This window comes from Equus przewalskii, chromosome 28 (assembly GCF_037783145.1).
Source record: "Equus przewalskii isolate Varuska chromosome 28, EquPr2, whole genome shotgun sequence".
Taxonomy (NCBI): domain Eukaryota; kingdom Metazoa; phylum Chordata; class Mammalia; order Perissodactyla; family Equidae; genus Equus; species Equus przewalskii.
The window spans coordinates 5793789-5811029 of NC_091858.1; the positions used below are offsets into that span (position 1 = coordinate 5793789).

At 44.5% G+C, this 17241-nt stretch overlaps 2 protein-coding genes across 4 annotated transcripts; one reads left to right on the forward strand and one right to left on the reverse strand.

Moving 5' to 3' along the window:
* Positions 1 to 38: 38 nt before the first annotated feature.
* Positions 39 to 7551, forward strand: TM2D2 (TM2 domain containing 2). The gene is made up of 4 exons (XM_008538673.2): positions 39 to 560; positions 1388 to 1475; positions 3166 to 3281; positions 4243 to 7551. Exons 1-4 carry the CDS (start codon positions 334 to 336, stop codon positions 4454 to 4456), a joined length of 645 nt encoding a protein of 214 aa, XP_008536895.1. The 5' UTR covers positions 39 to 333; the 3' UTR covers positions 4457 to 7551.
* HTRA4 (HtrA serine peptidase 4) lies at positions 6806 to 17112 on the reverse strand. Of its 3 annotated transcripts, none has more exons than XM_070598852.1 (9): positions 16556 to 17112; positions 16025 to 16124; positions 15065 to 15269; positions 13985 to 14179; positions 13519 to 13551; positions 12032 to 12146; positions 11580 to 11637; positions 11060 to 11155; positions 6806 to 8212 (listed from the first exon to the last, which is right to left on the reverse strand). In XM_070598852.1, the coding sequence occupies exons 1-9, from the start codon at positions 17034 to 17036 to the stop codon at positions 8047 to 8049; spliced, it is 1449 nt and encodes a 482-aa protein (XP_070454953.1). In that variant the 5' UTR covers positions 17037 to 17112; the 3' UTR covers positions 6806 to 8046. The 3 variants fall into 3 exon arrangements, with proteins under 3 accessions (XP_070454953.1, XP_070454954.1, XP_070454955.1); XM_070598854.1 differs by having other exon boundaries at positions 7696 to 9798; XM_070598853.1 differs by lacking the exon at positions 13519 to 13551.
* Between the last annotated feature and the right edge of the window lie 129 nt (positions 17113 to 17241).

Below are 17241 nucleotides of genomic sequence, written 5' to 3' on the forward strand. Positions count from 1 at the left end.
GCCCCGCCCATTCACCATCCGCCCCACCCTCTACTTCCAAGCCCGCCTACCTGGGGGGTGGAAAGAACCGACAGGAGGAAGCACTCGGAGCAAAAGGAGGAGCGTGAGACACAGAAGAGGAATTGAGAAGCAGAAGCGAAGTGCAGCCCCGCCCCCTGCGCAGCCTTTTCTGATTGGTTGACGGGGTTGGGCGGAGCGTCGATCTGCGCGCCCATTGGCTGTTTGGGGCGGGGGCGGGGCTACGCGGAGAGGCCTCACCAGGCCTGTGTTGGGTCGGTGGTGCCGGCGGGGGTTTGTGCTTGAGGCCGGGTCTCAGCCGCTGGGCCCGGGAAGATGGTGCTGGGTGGTTGCCCGGTGAGTTACTTACTTCTGTGCGGCCAGGCGGCTTTGCTGCTGGGGAATCTACTTCTGCTGCATTGTGTCTCTCGAAGCCACTCGCACAACGCTACCGCCGAGCCCGAGCTCACATCCGCTGGCGCCGCCCACCCGGAGGGCTCCGCCGGCGCCCCGAGCTGGGAATATGGCGACCCCCGCTCTCCGGTCATCCTTTGCTCTTACCTGTAAGCTACCAGTCGTCGACGCGGGTGGAGATGGAGATGAGGCCAGGGATATATGGGTGTTGTGCGGCGGGAGGAGAGGAGGGAGGCAGCTTTTTTTCTTTCCAGACCTTCTTCACCTGAGGACCTGCTAGTCAACGCGAGGGAGGTAAATATCATGACAGGTTTCTGCCTCCTCTCCCCATGCAGAGGAAAACCTTGTGTGTCGGTGGCAGATCCTTTGGGATCCCGAAAGAGGAGAACTAGGGAGGAGTGACATCATGTAGCCTCCGGAAGAAGGGTCCGAGGTTATGCCTTCTCTGTCCTGCTCCCTTTAACGGAAAGAGAAGCCATCGTAGGTGCTGGTACTGAGTGAGGCACAAATGGAGTAAATACCTTCCCTGCCTACAAGGCATTTCCTAAAATATATATATATATATATCTCTCCTTGTCGTTGCAGAACCTTAACATCTCTTTTAGTCAAATGCGAAAAGGTGTTTGGGAAATGCAAAGAGAACTGGGAATCCTTTGGCTTCAATTTTGCCCCCATGGCCTTGTGGCTCTTTGCCTAGGGGAGAGATGAAGCCGTGGGAGAAGCAGAATCCGTGCAGAAATAGGACCAGAAACACTCCCCTGCCCCAATAAAAAGGTCATTTGGATGGCCATCTATTTGACCTGATGTGCCTCAGTCTGATTGACACCATCTCTTGTCTTGGGCAAGAGTCAGAATGAAATTAAACCCCAGAAAATTTGAAGAAATGTCTCTTGCCTGTTTTGGTAATACATCTGTGAATAGCCATGTGCAGAGATAATATGATGGTGATGATCAGGATCTTACTGGTGATTTACAGACCTGATGAATTTATAGAATGTGAAGACCCAGTGGATCATGTTGGAAATGCAACTGCATCCCAGGAACTTGGTTATGGTTGTCTCAAGGTGAGTTTTTGTTCTGTTTTATAAGCAGACTCTTCCGTAGAGAAATAGTACTGGCTGAATATTGTAAGAGAAAAGTCTAAGGGCTTCATTAGAATGACTGTTGATGGAAATTTCTAGCACGGCCAGGGTCAGTGGCTGAACAAGACATTTAGTTTCCTCAGGAAGAAGCCATCTCTATGCCAAAACTACCCAAGTGCAAAGACCAACCTCTCTTTGGTTCCTTTGACCATTAAGATTGACAGATTTGAAGCCGAAATGTCACCCCGACCGTCCTTCAAGGCATGCACTTTCCTGAAAAAGCAAAAGAAAGGCTTGTGCACTTTCTAAATCTGATGATGGATTGAGCAGTGTCTTTGTTACACATGCATTTGGGGCAAAGCTCCTCTTGCCAATGACCTTTCTTTTCATCAGGCATTCAGTTTCTGCCACATCCTTGGGAAATAGATAGGGTCTATCAGTATGTGCCTTTGTAGGAGGTTATGACATTCAAGGAGAAGCCTTTGGTAACAGTGGCCTCTTGGAATGGAAGGAAGCCATTGAGTTCCACTAATAGTATCCCTAAAGCTGAGTGCACACTTCCTTGTCAGTCTCCCCCAAACCAGTGAAGTTCATGTACTTCCTCCCCACTGTGGACTCACCATTATCTTGTATTATGCTGCATAATGCAAGTCAAGACACAGTCAGGTGTAAGAGAATTATGGGAAAATTTACTTTGTACTAAATCAGAATAAACCTGAAAGTAATAAGACCAAAAAAGCAACTCTTACTGCAATCACATGTGAAGAAATATTTGCAATACAATGAGATTTTGTTCTATTGGTAATTATCGATAAAACTTTGGGTTAGCATTGTATAGAGATCACTTACTTTTACTTATTTTAACTAAAAACTGGGTTGATCCTGTCCAGGCACTCAAACTGTCACTTCCCCCAGAAGTCCTAGAGGACTGGCAGTACCCAGGCACCTGAGTGCTGGAGGAGGTAGGAGGAGTAAGCATCCTTATTTCCCACTCCCTTCCCTTTGAGGAATGCTCCAACAGAAATAGCAGTGAAGCACTTAATAAGGTGCCAGGAGAGAATGAACAGCTGTGCTTTCTCTGCTAGAATTCAGTTACACTAAGGGTCAGAGGGCCTGTTCTGAAATTTTTGCTGGAATTTAAGCTTATACTATAGATGTACTACAGATATCTGATAATCACACATTCATGACCTAAATAAAGTCCTGAGTCAGCTGATATTCTGAGTTCTTTCCTAATTATGTTCATTTATAATTTACATAAAACAGCCCTCTAATACACATTGACTTTTTAAATACCCATTCCCACATGCTCAGTAATGTGCTCTTTTTCCTGTAAATGTAGGATAACTAAAGCATGGTGTCCATCTATTCTAAATGGCATTTAATGAAACTGATTGTAAATTTTTTTGCTATATTATTAAAGAAGCCAGTCATAAAGAAGAAGAAAAATGAGGAGTTTCTTTAAAACAATGTACATTTAGGATGGACTAATTTAAAATCACTTGAAACATGTTACTAAACTCCTTGCTCTTTAGCACAGCTTTACCCCAATTTTGTTAGAATATTTATCGTCCTGAGTCAGCTTTTTTAAATTAAGATAAAGATATATTTTGTGTTACTTGCTTTGGTGAGTTTGTTAGTTTCGTATGTTTTGGTTTCGCTGCCGTCACAGTTCGGTGGTCAGGCCTACAATGATGTGGAACACACTGCAGTCCAGTGTCGGGCCCTAGACGGAATTGAGTGTGCCAGTCCCAGGACCTTCCTACGAGAGAATAAACCTTGTATAAAGTAAGTGCTACTAAGAATGGGGTAGCTGATGCTTGGACGAAGGTAGAGCTATTTTCCTTGTCATCTCTTGATGTGGCTTTTTCTTTTACCTTAAATGTTAAAGGGGCAACAGGATTACTACTGCGCATAATCCATGGACGGGGCAATGTGATTATAATAGAGACTGGGCTTGAGACCAGAGGCCGTACGTTCTAAATGTCTCTTTCACCAACTACCTAAGTACCTTTGGACACCCAGAATCTCTGTCCCCTCGTCTGCGAAATGAAGGACCAGATGGTCTAGCTCCAAAATTCCTGTGATGGACATAAATCCAGTGAAGTTGGCCTTAGTATTTCAGGAATAAAGATTTTATTATTAAAAGCGTGGGCCTCTCTCCCTGGAAATCAGTTTATTTTACAGTTAAAGAATTAGGATTATTTCTGTCAATTCTGCTTGAAGGCACAGAACTTACTTGTACCTTTTGCTAATGGAGAGTCTGTGACTGTGTTTAGTGATGACATTAGAGCAGCTGCAATTCAGTGCCGTCATAGTCTGTAAGGCAGAAGTCCTTATGAAGAAGTCCCATTTTTAGTTGCCACAAAAGAGCAAGACCAGTATATGGAGACCAGTGTTCATTTAAGGAAAGACAACACTTCCTTAGAGAACTACATCCAGAACTACAGGAAAGGAGCCTGTGGGGGGGAGTGGGGTCCCAGACTCTACTCCTAGGATGCCTGTGTGCAGACGTGCATAATTTCTTGTCCAGTCCAACTCAATATTCGTCTTATAGGTCCTCCATAGCTTAGCAAGTACTCTCTTGAGACTCTAGACCAACTGGAGACTTTGTTTTCATGGGAGCTAAGGGAGTAAGAGCCCACAGAGGGACTCTTGCATCATCTTTTCACTTCTGTTGAATTCATTAATCACTCCGTGTGTTAATTTTCATATGGTAAACATCTTCCATCTAATTTCTTCTGTCTAGGTATACCGGACACTACTTCATAACCACGTTACTCTACTCTTTCTTCCTGGGCTGTTTTGGAGTGGATCGCTTCTGTCTGGGACACACGGGCACAGCAGTAGGGAAGCTCTTGACACTTGGAGGTCTTGGGATTTGGTGGTTTGTTGACCTTATTTTGCTTATTACCGGAGGGCTGATGCCAAGTGATGGCAGCAATTGGTGCACTGTTTACTAAAAAGAGCTGCTGTTATGGCCCAGAGAGGCACATCTTCTGAATCCATCTCTACAGGCTCAAAACTCTTCCTGGATATCAGACCTGACCATTACTTTCCCTCTTTGGACAGAATGGGTTTGGTTAGGAAAGTTTCTTTGGACTGTGATTTTCAACCCAAATTTTACCTTGCAGACTAGAAATGACAAGCAAACAGTATTGTGGGAATCAAGTTTGTACCCTTCCTTGTGTACAAAATACAAAGGAGAGTGACTAACTTATGAGCTGCGGAAGGGTTTCCATACTCTTTATTTCTGTACATTGCTTTTTCTTGAATCCTTTGGAACGAGCGGACCCAACAGGAGGAGCAAAGTGAATACTTTCAGCCTTTGCCTTTCGTGATCCTGAGTCTTCCTGCAGAGAAGATCTGAAGCTGAACCAACGAAAATCTTCAGCAAAAGTAGAAATGGCCATGGATTTTAATACACACTGAAATTCTGACTTTCTGATTTAAATTGCAGAATAAATTTTGCCAACCTGGAATGCTGTTTGAGTATTTTCAATAGGTAGCATGAAACTCAAAATTATATTTGTTTTGCTAAAAGCTAGGCATTTGAAATGAACCACTGTATTAATAAACCCTATTGTTTCATCATTATGATGCTTGAGAGGCAATATGTACAGTACAATAATTTCTTCATTTAATTATGTTTTGAAAGCCAACAGTATCAGACATAAACTATCCTCTTTTTTTGTGTGTGTGAGGAAGATTGTCGCTGAGCTAACATCTGTGCCAATCTTCCTCTATTTTATGTGGGATGCTAACAGAGTGTGGCTTGACAAGCAGTGCTAGGTCCGCGCCCAGGACCCGAACCTGTGAACCCCAGGCTGCAGAAGCGAAGCACGTGAACTTAACCCCTATGCCACCAGGCTGGTCCCTAAGCTATCCTCTTGACAGAATTTTCCTATCTAAAAATTTTAGTATTTACCAGTTTAGAGAGCCCACGTTGTAGGCTGGTAAGGAAGATCTCATATAAGTAACTCTAAAACTATTCTTCACGATTAGGTAAGATAAGGTGAGGAGCCTCAGGCCCTTGGAAAGAAAAAGAGTTTTACTTAAAGGATATTATTACTGAATGCTGGGTGCAGTTAGGATGTGATTTATGGGGCAAAGAGAAACAGAACATATTCTGTCAAAATAAGCGTGGTACCAAAAGCTCTCAGTGTGGACCACAGCAGTCAGCCATGGGGAAGAGGCGCGATCAAGCTTTCACATTCCCAAATCACTGGGAATAAAAGCAAATGTTTGAAATTATTAGTGGTTTTAGAAACTTTGTTCCCATCGTTTGCAATCTAAGTTGAAGAGAACTTAATATAAAGTAAATATAAAGTAGAAACAGGACTTTGTGGATAAGTCAAACGAAGGCTGCTATTTGGGGTAACATAAATTCTAGAAACCCTCAAGGTAGAACTGCTCAAAGTTTGGTCTCACAGTAATTAACTTAAAGACCAAGAGTCACAGTTAAAATAACTCTGGATATGCTCTGTCATTATGAAGCAGCTTTCCTGAAAGTTTCAGCTTTATTATCCCAAAGTAATGTCATCACTGGTCTTACATTATTTTTTTTTTTTAAAGATTGGCACCTGAGCTAACAATTGTTGCCAATCTTCCTTTTTTTTTTTCTCTTCTTCTCCCCAAAGTCCCCCAGTCCATGGTTGTATATTCCAGTTGTGAGTGCCTCTAGTTGTGCTATGTGGGACGCCACCTCAGCATGGGCTGATGAGCGGTGCCACGTCCGCACCCAGGATCTGAACCGGCGAAACCCTGGGCTGCCGAAGCGGAACACAAGAACTTAACCACTCAGCCACAGAGCTGGCCTCCGTTCTTATATTAAATGGTGACAATTCTGTAAAAATTAAAACAGATTATTCTGCTCTGTCTGGAAAGTTCTGTACTACATTGACCTTCACCTTCTTTATAACAGTAATAATTGGTAGATTCTTATTCATAATCTCTATACTCTAAGGCAATATTTTTTATTTATTTTTTTAAAGATTGGCCCTAAGCTAACATCTATTGCCAATCTCTCCGTTTCTTTTTTTCTTCTCTCCAAAGCCCCTCAGTGCATAGTTGTATATTCTAGTTGTAGGTCCTTCAAGTTCTGCTATGTGGGACGTCATCTCAGCATGGCTTGATGAGTGGTGTTAGGTCAGAGCCCAGGATCCCAACCAGTGAAACCCTGGGCCACCAAAGCGGAGCGGGAACTAAACCACTCAGCCACGGGACCAGCCCCTAAGGCAGTATTTTTTAAATTATTGTGGGTCATGAAGAAACTGGACCCTCTCCCCAGAAAAATGCACATACACATAAAATTTTGCATAAAATTTAAGGGAGTTCAAGGATAACATTTTTTTAAAAAAACTCACTTCTAAGAGAAATCTGGAAAACAAAAACTAAAAATCTTACCACAAATAACATACTACCTTAAGTCACAAATCCTGCCTCATCTCACACTTTTTTTTTTAAATCTACAGGATATTGACAAACCCCAATAAAAGCTATTTTCTTAAAAACAACAATAACAGCAGCTACTACTTTGGCAGCCTTCGGACTCAAAATCATTAATGTTTCCAGGAGAAAGAGCTTGGGTAAAAAGCCAAAAGTCTAAGTTATTGAAGTATCTGTTTTATAGAAGCAGCCGTTCTCACAGTGAAAAGCTGTGCGAGACCAAAGTTGTGTCCACTGCTAGAGTGATGACTTGAGAGCCTTCAATATTCATCTGTGACAATCCGACATTGTCAGTTTCATTTTGGCTTCCAAATGATGCCCATCCTCCGTATCCACAAACCCTGGCCAAATGTGATACAACCTGAAAAGCTGATGGAGTAAAAGAATATGAATAAAAATTTGATTTCCTTTCCACTCTGGATTCAGGTTGTTTCTTAATATTTGGTAGGTAGGTCTATTGTGTGGGCGTGTACATTTGTGTTATATCCAGTTTGTGGCTATAGAGAAGTTTCAAAATACTGAATTGTCCTTCTGTCAAGGTTAAATTAGGAACTGTGCCTGTTTTTCAGTTGTTTCGTATCTTTAAATAAAATTTTATCAGCTGCCCAGACTTCCTGGCACCATGTCCTTCTTCCACTTGCTTTAGTAAGGCTTCTTAGCAGCAGCAGAGCATGCCCAGCCTAATGGTCTCTGAACATGTGTGTGTGTGTTATTAAAGCATTCATTTTTCTTTATTTTTTTTCAAACAGGTGTCTTTTTTTTTTTAAGATTTTATTGTTTTTCCTTTTTCTCCCCAAAGCCCCCTGGTACATAGTTGTATATTCTTCGTTGTGGGTCCTTCTAGTTGTGGCATGTGGGACGCTGCCTCAGCGTGGTTTGATGAGCAGTGCCATGTCCGCGCCCAGGATTCGAACCAACGAAACACTGGGCCGCTTGCAGCGGAGCGCGCGAACTTAGCCACTCGGCCACGGGGCCAGGCCCGCATTCATTTTTCTTTATAAGGAAGCGATCCTAAAACCCCTTGCCATCTTTGGCACATCTTCAATGTAAACCAGGTAATGTAAGCTTTGGTTTTGTTAGATAATTTCTCTTTAAAGCAAGATACTTAATTGATTACTTCAGGTGTGACCGTCAGAATCAGAGTTTGACTTCCCCGACGAACCATGATGGAAAAGGAATCATGGTCCTTAACAGCTTCAATAACGTCACTTGTGGTGGTAACAGGTTGCCCATTTATGCTGACAATGACGTCGTGGTCTCTCAGCCCAGAGCTGGGAGGGGGGAGAAAAAGGATCATTAAACTATAAGAGTTTTACTTGTCCCCATCTAGAATTTAATGTCTGTCTCTTATGGCACTACTATTTTGCTGGCATTAAACATACAAATCGGGAAACCAGAAATAGCCTCAGTCCTTCCAAATGTAAGGGCTGTTCTAAGATATGCTACAAAATCACCTGGAGGACAACATCCTATTTACCTTTATAAAACTAATATTCTATCAGAATCATGTGTAAGAACTTTACTCCTCCTGTATATTGGATTTGGTTTGGAATAGGGAGGTGGGCTTTTAAGTTTTCTTAATCTCTGACCTCTGTTAACTTCAAGCACACTCCCAATCTTACCAGCAAATGTAAAAAAGTCCAAGCAATATATTTTTCTGATCAGTTCGATTTTGACAGCCCACTTACTTGCCCCATCTTCACCACAGCTTATGGAACTGGAGAGTATATTGTGCTGCATGACAGAAGCTCTGCTTCCAGAAAGTCAAAAACCAGTCACACAAGTCTAAATATTTAAGGCTCTGTTTCTAGGCTCCTTTTTCCTGTTGTGATTATATTCAATCTCCAGTGTATTTGCTTCACGTAGAATTTGTGTATTCTAGAAACAAAAATCACCTCCAAATAGGAAACTGCAATAAGTATATAGCCATGCTGATGATTTGTCTTAAAGGCAAAAACAGACTGGAAAAGGAACATCAAATTAAATGACTCCAGGATACACCATTTAAGAGAAATGGGAAGCCCATGGAATAATGATAATGTGGGAGGATTACCAAGATATGTGAAGTTTATAAAAAGGAGAAATTTAAAGCAGGAGGATGTGAAGAGAAGTTTGAGGGTGGAGCTAAAAGCAGGGACAGCCTTTAGAACAAGGACAGTTGAGGATGACCGGGACCGTGCACAAAGAAAGAACCGAAGGCATGGTAGTACTACAAGTTATTACTGAGTGCAAACTGTGCACCCAATGTGAGGAAGTGAGGCCCAGACAGGATAAAAGACCTTTCCCCTGTCTCATAGCTTGTATGAGGCTAAAGTAGGATTTATCCTGGTCTTTGAGACTTGAAAACCCATCTTCTTGCCACGCAATCACTCTGCCTCTCAGAAACAAGCAAAGCAGGGCAATAGAGGGATTTCGCTGGGTTCCGCATCCCTGCTCTCTGACTTACACTATAACTGTCAAGTTAATTAACCTCTCTGTGCCACAGCTACTTCCTCTGTAAAATACTACCTCTATCATAAGACTACTGGGGCTCAAATAAATATGCAAAACACTTAAAATGGTGCCTGACATGTAGTAACTGGTTAATAGATGCCAGCTGTTATTACTGTAATTATCATCATTATTGTTAGATATATTAGATATACGTGGGTGAAGCCAGAAAGAATAGATTTCCAGTTTATCAGTGACTTCAAGCAAGCAGGAATTCCTACATTTTCATGTGCATCCAAATCACCTGGAGATCTTGTTTAAAATGCAGATTCTGCTCCAGTGGTGAGCCCGTCATTCTGCATTTCTAAAAAGCTCCAGCTGATGCTAATGCAGCAGACCACGTTTTGAGTGGCAAGGACTTGGAGAGCTGAAAGAAATAATTTTGGCCTTGAACCAGAAGTTAAAAATAAGGGGAGTGAGGGGGAGGGCAGGAACCGAGAAAGTCTAGAAAAGCCTGTGACAGGCCAAATTTAGCAACATGAGACCTAACACTTAGCTATTCTGAACAGTTAGTACCCTATGGTTTCTTCCCCCTGCTAAAGGAGTTGCCGTAGTCTAAACTGATTATTGAGCTCTTGAAAAATAAAAAGAGAGAGAGAGGGATATTGAGGAAGTATGAGAGACCCAGGAGAACAATTGTAGGACAAGCCACCTCTTCCCTCAGTAGTGAGTATAAATGTTTCAAAAGAACAGTAAAATCAGTGGGAGCATCTTCTTTGCAGAGCTTCTGTGCGTTTGCTTTATTTACTTTCTTTCTTTCTCTATCTTTGTATGTATTTATTTATTCAGTGCTGGCCTATGACACTGTCATGCAGAGTTCAAAGAAAAAAGTGTTTTAAAGTACCTAAAATATGTTCTTAAACTTTTAACCCTCTGGATCCTTCTGGTTCTTTTTCTTTTTTAATTGAAGTATAGTTCACATACAATATTAGTTTCAGGGGATTCTTCTGATTCTTAATAACTAAGGTTTTGAAAGAGTAGATTTGGGAATTCCTAGCAAATTTAATTTAAACTTAGGCTATTAACTCATATCATGAGTTCTTCAGCTACACAGGACCATCCCTTTCCAAATAAAACAGTCCCTTCCAAGTGCCCCAGTCTAAATCAGCACTGACCAATAGAAACGTAGGTCAAGCCACATATGTCATTTCACATTTTCTGGTAGCCACAGCTTAAAACAATTTTTTTAAACAGGTGAAACTAGTTTTAATAATATGTTATCTAACTCAATATATCTAAAATATCACTTTAACATGTAATATTTTAATAATAAACATTTTACACTGTAGGTCTTTGAAATGCACTAGGAACAACACCACCCAATGGGCTATGATACAACGTAATATCTTCACAATACAAGGATTAAAGTGGGATGCAGTACCCTCAAAACTAAAAAGGCATGCTTAACGGAAAAACATTTTACGTTGCTTCTATTTGTTTGTTTAAATAAATGAAAAGTAACTAAAATTAAGAATTCAGTTCCGCAGTCACACCAGCCACATCTTGAGTGTTCAGTAGCCATGTGTGGGCAGGGGCCATGGGCCTGGACAGCACAAGCCTAGATCCTGCGCACGGTGACCATGGCACACACCCGGAGGAGGCTGGGCAAAGGCCTGAGCTTCTCTTACCTTTCAGCAGCTGTTGCTTGAATCACTTCATATACAAAAACCCCAGAACTCACATCAGGGAAATCTGGATCTTGCCTTTTCAATTCCTGAAGAAGGCTAAGAAAAGTGAGAAGAGTGTTCACATAAGGCTAAAAAGCACAAGGAATGAATCTCCGGAGCCTTGGTCAAAGCCTCCAACACTCAGTAGGTACTCCATCTGTTCTGTTCAAGGATCATAGAGGCCAGCAAGGACTCCTTCAAGCCAGTCACAATTATTCTTTCCTGGGGGGTGGTCTGATTCTCTATGTCAAAGCCTAGAACCATTGGACGTTATAAAGTACAGCCACGGTGAAAGAAACTACTGAAAAGTACAGCGAATCCTGGTGCAGGCAGAGCCAGAGACCTACCCTGTGACAAATAGGGCCTATGCTCACAAGACTACCTAGCCGTAGTCCAAAGGCATTAGCTTCCCTGTTAAGACTGTCCAGCCGTGGCTTTTGCTTCTGAAAAACAACCCAGACGTATTCAAACCCACGCTTACTTCATAGTGAGGGGCAGCATTCGCAGACCCAGATATTTCTTCTGTGAAAGAGCCTTTCCTGGAAAGGAAAATGATAACGTGTTACCAACAACAAAACTTCTTTCCTTTTGCCGGAGCTTAAAAGACACCCAAGTCACAGAATATCCTTACTATTGTAGCTGCCTTTCAGGCTGTCAGCCATGAAATACATGTCTGAGAACCTCTGTGATTAGCACAGACACTCCTCCCACCTCCAGCCCACAGGTTTCCTTTCCACAATAGTTCAAATATTTCCGGGTACAACTCATGCCTGGTTTTGTGCCTAGTCCCTCAATATTGCTGCCCAAACCACCCTGATAGGAGCTCGGTTCCAGTGACTCGGTACTCTACAGAACTCAAATGGCCGTCTCCACAACACATTGCATGCTCCTGAAAACCAAACAACGGGAAGGAAAAGTCTTAACTCCCCTCACCCTTCAACTGGCGCTCGTGGAATTCTGCCAAGAACTGTCGAATTCGATCTGAGGGAATTGCAAAGGAGATTCCTGCGGTCACCTTCAGTGTGTTTATGCCAATCACATCACCATCCTGGTAAGGGAGGAGGCATCACTCAGTCACCAAGTTGTGCAAACCAAACAAGTAGAGGAAGGAGTGAAGCTAGTCACTTAGGGTCGGAATTCAGAGGGGCTGGAGAAGACGTGTGTTTCTTCAATACAGAGCAATGGACGTTACCTTAGGGTGGAAATAGTGCGGTGGCTTGGCCAAAGGGACCTACACATGTGCAAATTCCTGCTGAGGAATTTTTTTTTTTAAATCTTGAGCTCATTTTTTCCTTCGCTAAATTACATTGTTTTTTAAAAGTGAACCACAGTGTGTATTTTGACACAGATAAGAGAACAAGGAATATTTGCCTTTTCATTCCTTAAATGAAACTAAAAATAAACATGGAAAAGGCAAAAAGCTGTTGGATTTTCAGCAACATTTCAATGAAACTCTTCAGAAGAATTAGCAAATTGACCTTAGGAAGAGAGTTCTACTGAGCTAAAGCTATGAAGTGGGAAATACTTTCCTCTTCGTGCACTTCACCATCCTTTAGCCTTTTTTAGGTAATTGAAAGGATAGAAAAGAAAGTTCTGATCATATTAAAATATGGATTATAAGACAATAGGTCTGCAGTTTGGCCTGAAATTCTGCACGTCTTCCTTGCCCTTGTAAACTCATTGTCTACAGGAGAAAGCAGGCACAAAAAATTACATGTGATATTATGAGTAAAAAGCACTCAGTAATTTCACACACAATTCTTTCTCCTACAAGCAAGTGAAATATGTAAAGATGAACCAAAAACATCAGCTCAAAGGGACTCAGAGAGCATGATCACAGACTGTGTGTCAAACAGCATTGCACTCTTTGTTTTCACATGTGTTTGACTAGAAACCCTGGCATTTCCACTAGAGATGATGAATAAAATTTAAGAGTTAAATACATGACAGAGCAATGGATTCTTGTTGTGGCTTTTCTGTCATCTATAAGCAGGTCAAGACTAAAAACCTGGGCAGACCACATCATGTAATTAGCATTTTTGGATGAGAGACAGTCTTCGTATGTAACAGCAGGGGGTCTTCAAGGATATACATTATATAGTACAGTTGGTCATCTGACATAAATTTGGGTTTACTACCCAGGAATTTTGTTAACTATCCAGTGAAAACAGAAGGCATGATGAAATGATGTAAGGGTAAATAAACCCGGCACTCTCCATTGGATGAAATCACACACTGGGATGAGAAATCCATCATAGGTCTTTAATTTTTCCTAACCATTTACTTAAGATGCAATAACAGAAAAGCATCATACCACAAATCTCCACACAAGAGTGACATTCTAGTCTACATCATGGGATCTCTAAAGTCTTTTGAAAGTTAGGAAGAGACGTGAAGGAGCAAGGAAAGTAGCCACTTACCAAATTCACCAGAGGCCCCCCAGAATTCCCGTGCTGAAGACAGAATTTGAAAAAGCCGTCAGTACTTTTCTCCTTGTTGTTGATATATAGCTCCTAAAGAGGTTTACCAAAAGCAGCCTTCTCTAGTAAGCCGCTGTTCCCCCAAGGCAGGCAGAGTTGTGCCCCCCATCATCACTGACACTGAAGTCAGGGCAGGTGAAGGACAACAGCAAGAGGAGCACCACATTCTTCAGCAGTGGCGACCTCTGTGACATACCCTAAGAGACCACCCAATATCATAGATGCCAATCATCACATTAAACAGGCTGAACTCTAACATGGCAGCCCCTCCCTCACATAAGGATCTAATGGAATTCTGGACATGCCCGAAAAGCCAACCAAAGGCAAAAGAAGGCATTCTGAAGTGTTCTTCTCACGGTACTCCCAGTGTCTTACAGGCAGAGGATGGCCCTCCCAGGTGACTTACATTAATTATGGCATCAGTCTGGATATAGTCCATGTCAGAATCCTTCAGCCCCAGCTCTTTGCCTCCTCGCTGTGTGGTGCTGACAATTCCTGCAGTCACTGTGTTCTGCAGAGAAAACGGGCTGCCCAAGGCCACCACGAACTCTCCAGCCCTCAGGTCAGATGACTTTCCCAGCAGCAATACAGGAAGGTCAGTCTGCACATGGGCAAGAAGACGGGGAGGACAGAAGAGATGAAGAACAAATCAAGAAGAGAATCGGCCAGTATCTGTGCACAACACATATATGACACAGTCTCCATCATCTTGGCACTTACAATCCAAGAATCATCCACCCACCCACGGAGGGTCTACAACTGCCTGATGCTGCTTCTTCAAATTCCAGCTACCACCAAACTCCCACTTGTTAAGATGATCAGGACCAACTACAAAGTCTAAAATTATTGCTTGTAGAAATTGCTATAAGTAAACCACTAGTGAGTAACTGATGAGCATAAACTGACATCAGCAGTTTACTGAGCACCGTTCCAGCTCAAAGTTTACAAAGTCAAGAAGCCACAAACAGAAAGGAGATCAGCCAGAGCAGTGCTTCACAACTCTAACGTGCACACGAATCACCTGGGGATCTTATTAAAATACAGATTCTGACGTAGTAGACCTGGATGGGGTCTGAAATTCTGTGTTTCTAAAAAACTCTCAGATGATGTCAATGCCGCTGGTGCACAGACTGCACTCTGTATAGCAAGGAACTCAAAGTATTCCTTAGCTTTGAATCCATTGCGATCATTCCCAGCATTCTAAGACAAGCAGAGAAATAAGTTTCCCAGAAGGAGCATCTGTTGAAGGAGGTGAAGGAGAAAAAAAGACTGCTGGATAGTTAATAGAAATTGTTAAGGATGTACACACAGGCATTAAAGAAAATAAACAAAGGTGGGAATGAACAACAGAAAGACAGGAAACTAGAAAAAAGCATATACCAGGTAGAAAAGATATTCGTGTGGGAGTGGGGTGGAGAAGAAAACATCAGCAAACTGATGAAAATTCCCAAATCCACAAACTCTGATTCGGCTCTTGAATACTCACATTTGGCTCAATCTTAATCAGTGCAAGATCCAATTTATGGTCAATGTCCTTGATGGTGGCTTCATATTGGACCCCACTCTGGAGCTCCACCTGGATCCGCTGCTGGTTGGTGAGGACATGGGCGTTGGTAACAATGAGCCCATCCTCAGACACTATGAACCCAGAGCCACTGGATGCAGGAATATCCTTGTTGCTGAGAGGTGACCTGTCTCAGCAAGACAACAGCATGAGCAGGGGGCAGGAAGTTCAAGGAGTCCATCTTAGTCTGGAAACACAGCAACCTCACATTTATCACACATGCCTCCACCGGTTTCCTCAGGCATTTTACTTCTCCCTGTCTCTCCATGTGTAAGTGGACCCTGCACGTTCAGAGCTCTGGCCCTCTCTTGTGAGCACGACAGGCTGATCTAACTCTCCTTTCAGGGATGCTGCTCCCTTCTTCAGAGCGGGTCAGTGCAATACCCCTCTGCTCCAAAGAGGCCTAAGCTAATCACAATAATCTGGGCAAAAGTGGATCTAGTTCCACAAGGACAGGCTCCGGCAGGGAGGGAGTGAAAGAAGTCTCATTCCAGCTTAGGTTCCACTACTATCTGGCCTCCTGACATAAGACAAGTTACTCCTACTCTCTGGGTCTGGGTTTCCTTCCATGCCAACAGGAGGCTGGGCAAGATCACCATCGGATGCCTTCTAGCTCTTACATCTGATCTTCAGGTTTGTCCTGTGGGAGATAGGGGAGAGAGAACCCCCAGCTACCTAAGTGCAGCCGAGCAGCCCAGATGTGGAAGTCAGAATCCCTGTGCCTCCGCTCTTTGGCTAAACGACCCTGAGCAGTTTATTCAACCTCCTGGAGCCCCGATTTTCACCACTAAATGATGCTCATAAAGCCGTAGCTCGGGGCCTGGAGCAGGGAGGCACTCAGAAGCAGTCCCGGGGGAGCTGGCATCCTCCTACCTCCTTTACCTGCGAAACAGCTGCAGGTGAACCACAGACGGCGCCACCTTCTCCACCACCGCAGCGATGAAGTTGTATTTGCTCCTGAGCCAGCCTGCGCTTCTGGTCCCTGTGAAAAAATGCTCCATTCTTGGCGGCGGCGGGACCCTCGCGGCCTGACCGTATCAGATGTCATATTTCAAATCTCTCAATTTCCCTCCTCCCTCCCTTCACCATCCCTCCCCTTCCTCTCTTCGGTGTCCCCCTCCTCTCTATTCACTGCGATCCCGTAAATATACGTCTTGAGGGACCAGACCTGTCACCCTGTTTGGAAAGAAAAATGAAAAAAGGAAGACGGCATTCAACAAGCGTGGGGAGGAAACTGAGGGGAAACCACATGGGAATCGGTAAAGAGACACCTAAGGAGTAAAGACAATCGGGAAGGAGTTGACTCCCTGAAGCATATGGAGCAGGGAAGAACCCGTGGCGAACGGCGCGATTGAGATGCGCTCCTTAGGAAAGCCCTCAGAGTGCGCGAGAGCGCGCGGCCCTGGCGCTCACCTGGGTCCCTGCAGTCCCCCTTCTGCACCGGCACGGCCGGGAGCGCGCCACGGAGGCGCGCGGCGCGGTTCTCGGCGCGGAGCGCGCACAGGCTGGGGTAGGTGCGCCCGTCGCTGCCGCACACAGGCGCGCCCGTCGCCGGGCAGCCGCAGGTGCCCAGCCACGCGGCGCCCGGGCGCCGTGGGCGGAGCGGCTGGCGGCACTGCAGCCCCGGGGCGCAGGGCCGACCGAGCGCCCCGCCGCAGGCCTCGCCCTCGGCCGCGGGGCAGACGCGGCAGCAGCGGCAGCGGTCGGGCACCGGCGTCGCCCCCGCCGGGCAGGTGGGCAGCGGAGGGCAGCGCGTCGGCTCGCAGGTGGCGGGGCAGGGCAGCGAGGGCCAGGACCGCCTAGCCTCGACGCTGAGCACAAGCCCCGGGGGCAGCAGCAGCCACAGCAGGAGGAATTGTCCAGGCCCGGCTGGCCGCCGCAGAGGTCGGGTCATCCTGTTCCCTTCTTTCTTCCCTCCCACTCTTGCAATTACATTACTCTGGATGGACCGCAACTGCTCTAAACTGAGCAACACTTACTCCCGGCCAGGGTGCCGCCTCCGCGAGCCCCCAGACTTTAAGGGACAGAACCTGGCAGACCTCTCCACACATACACCCTTACATCCCCCACCACCCGTGGCCTGCGCGGGGCCAGGTCCG

Bases quoted from the DNA above. Each gene is read 5' to 3' on its own strand.
- TM2D2 (XM_008538673.2), top strand. From the start codon at position 334: ATGGTGCTGGGTGGTTGCCCGGTGAGTTACTTACTTCTGTGCGGCCAG. The intron at 561-1,387 runs GTAAGCTACCAG...GGTGATTTACAG, and splicing joins GTCATCCTTTGCTCTTACCT to ACCTGATGAATTTATAGAAT. The intron at 3,282-4,242 runs GTAAGTGCTACT...TCTTCTGTCTAG, and splicing joins GAGAATAAACCTTGTATAAA to GTATACCGGACACTACTTCA.
- HTRA4 (XM_070598852.1), bottom strand. From the start codon at position 17,036: ATGACCCGACCTCTGCGGCGGCCAGCCGGGCCTGGACAATTCCTCCTG. The intron at 15,270-16,024 runs GTAAAGGAGGTA...TTGCTGAGACAG, and splicing joins CACCTGCAGCTGTTTCGCAG to GTCACCTCTCAGCAACAAGG. The intron at 11,638-12,031 runs GTGAGGGGAGTT...TTTCCTTTCCAG, and splicing joins CCACGAGCGCCAGTTGAAGG to GAAAGGCTCTTTCACAGAAG.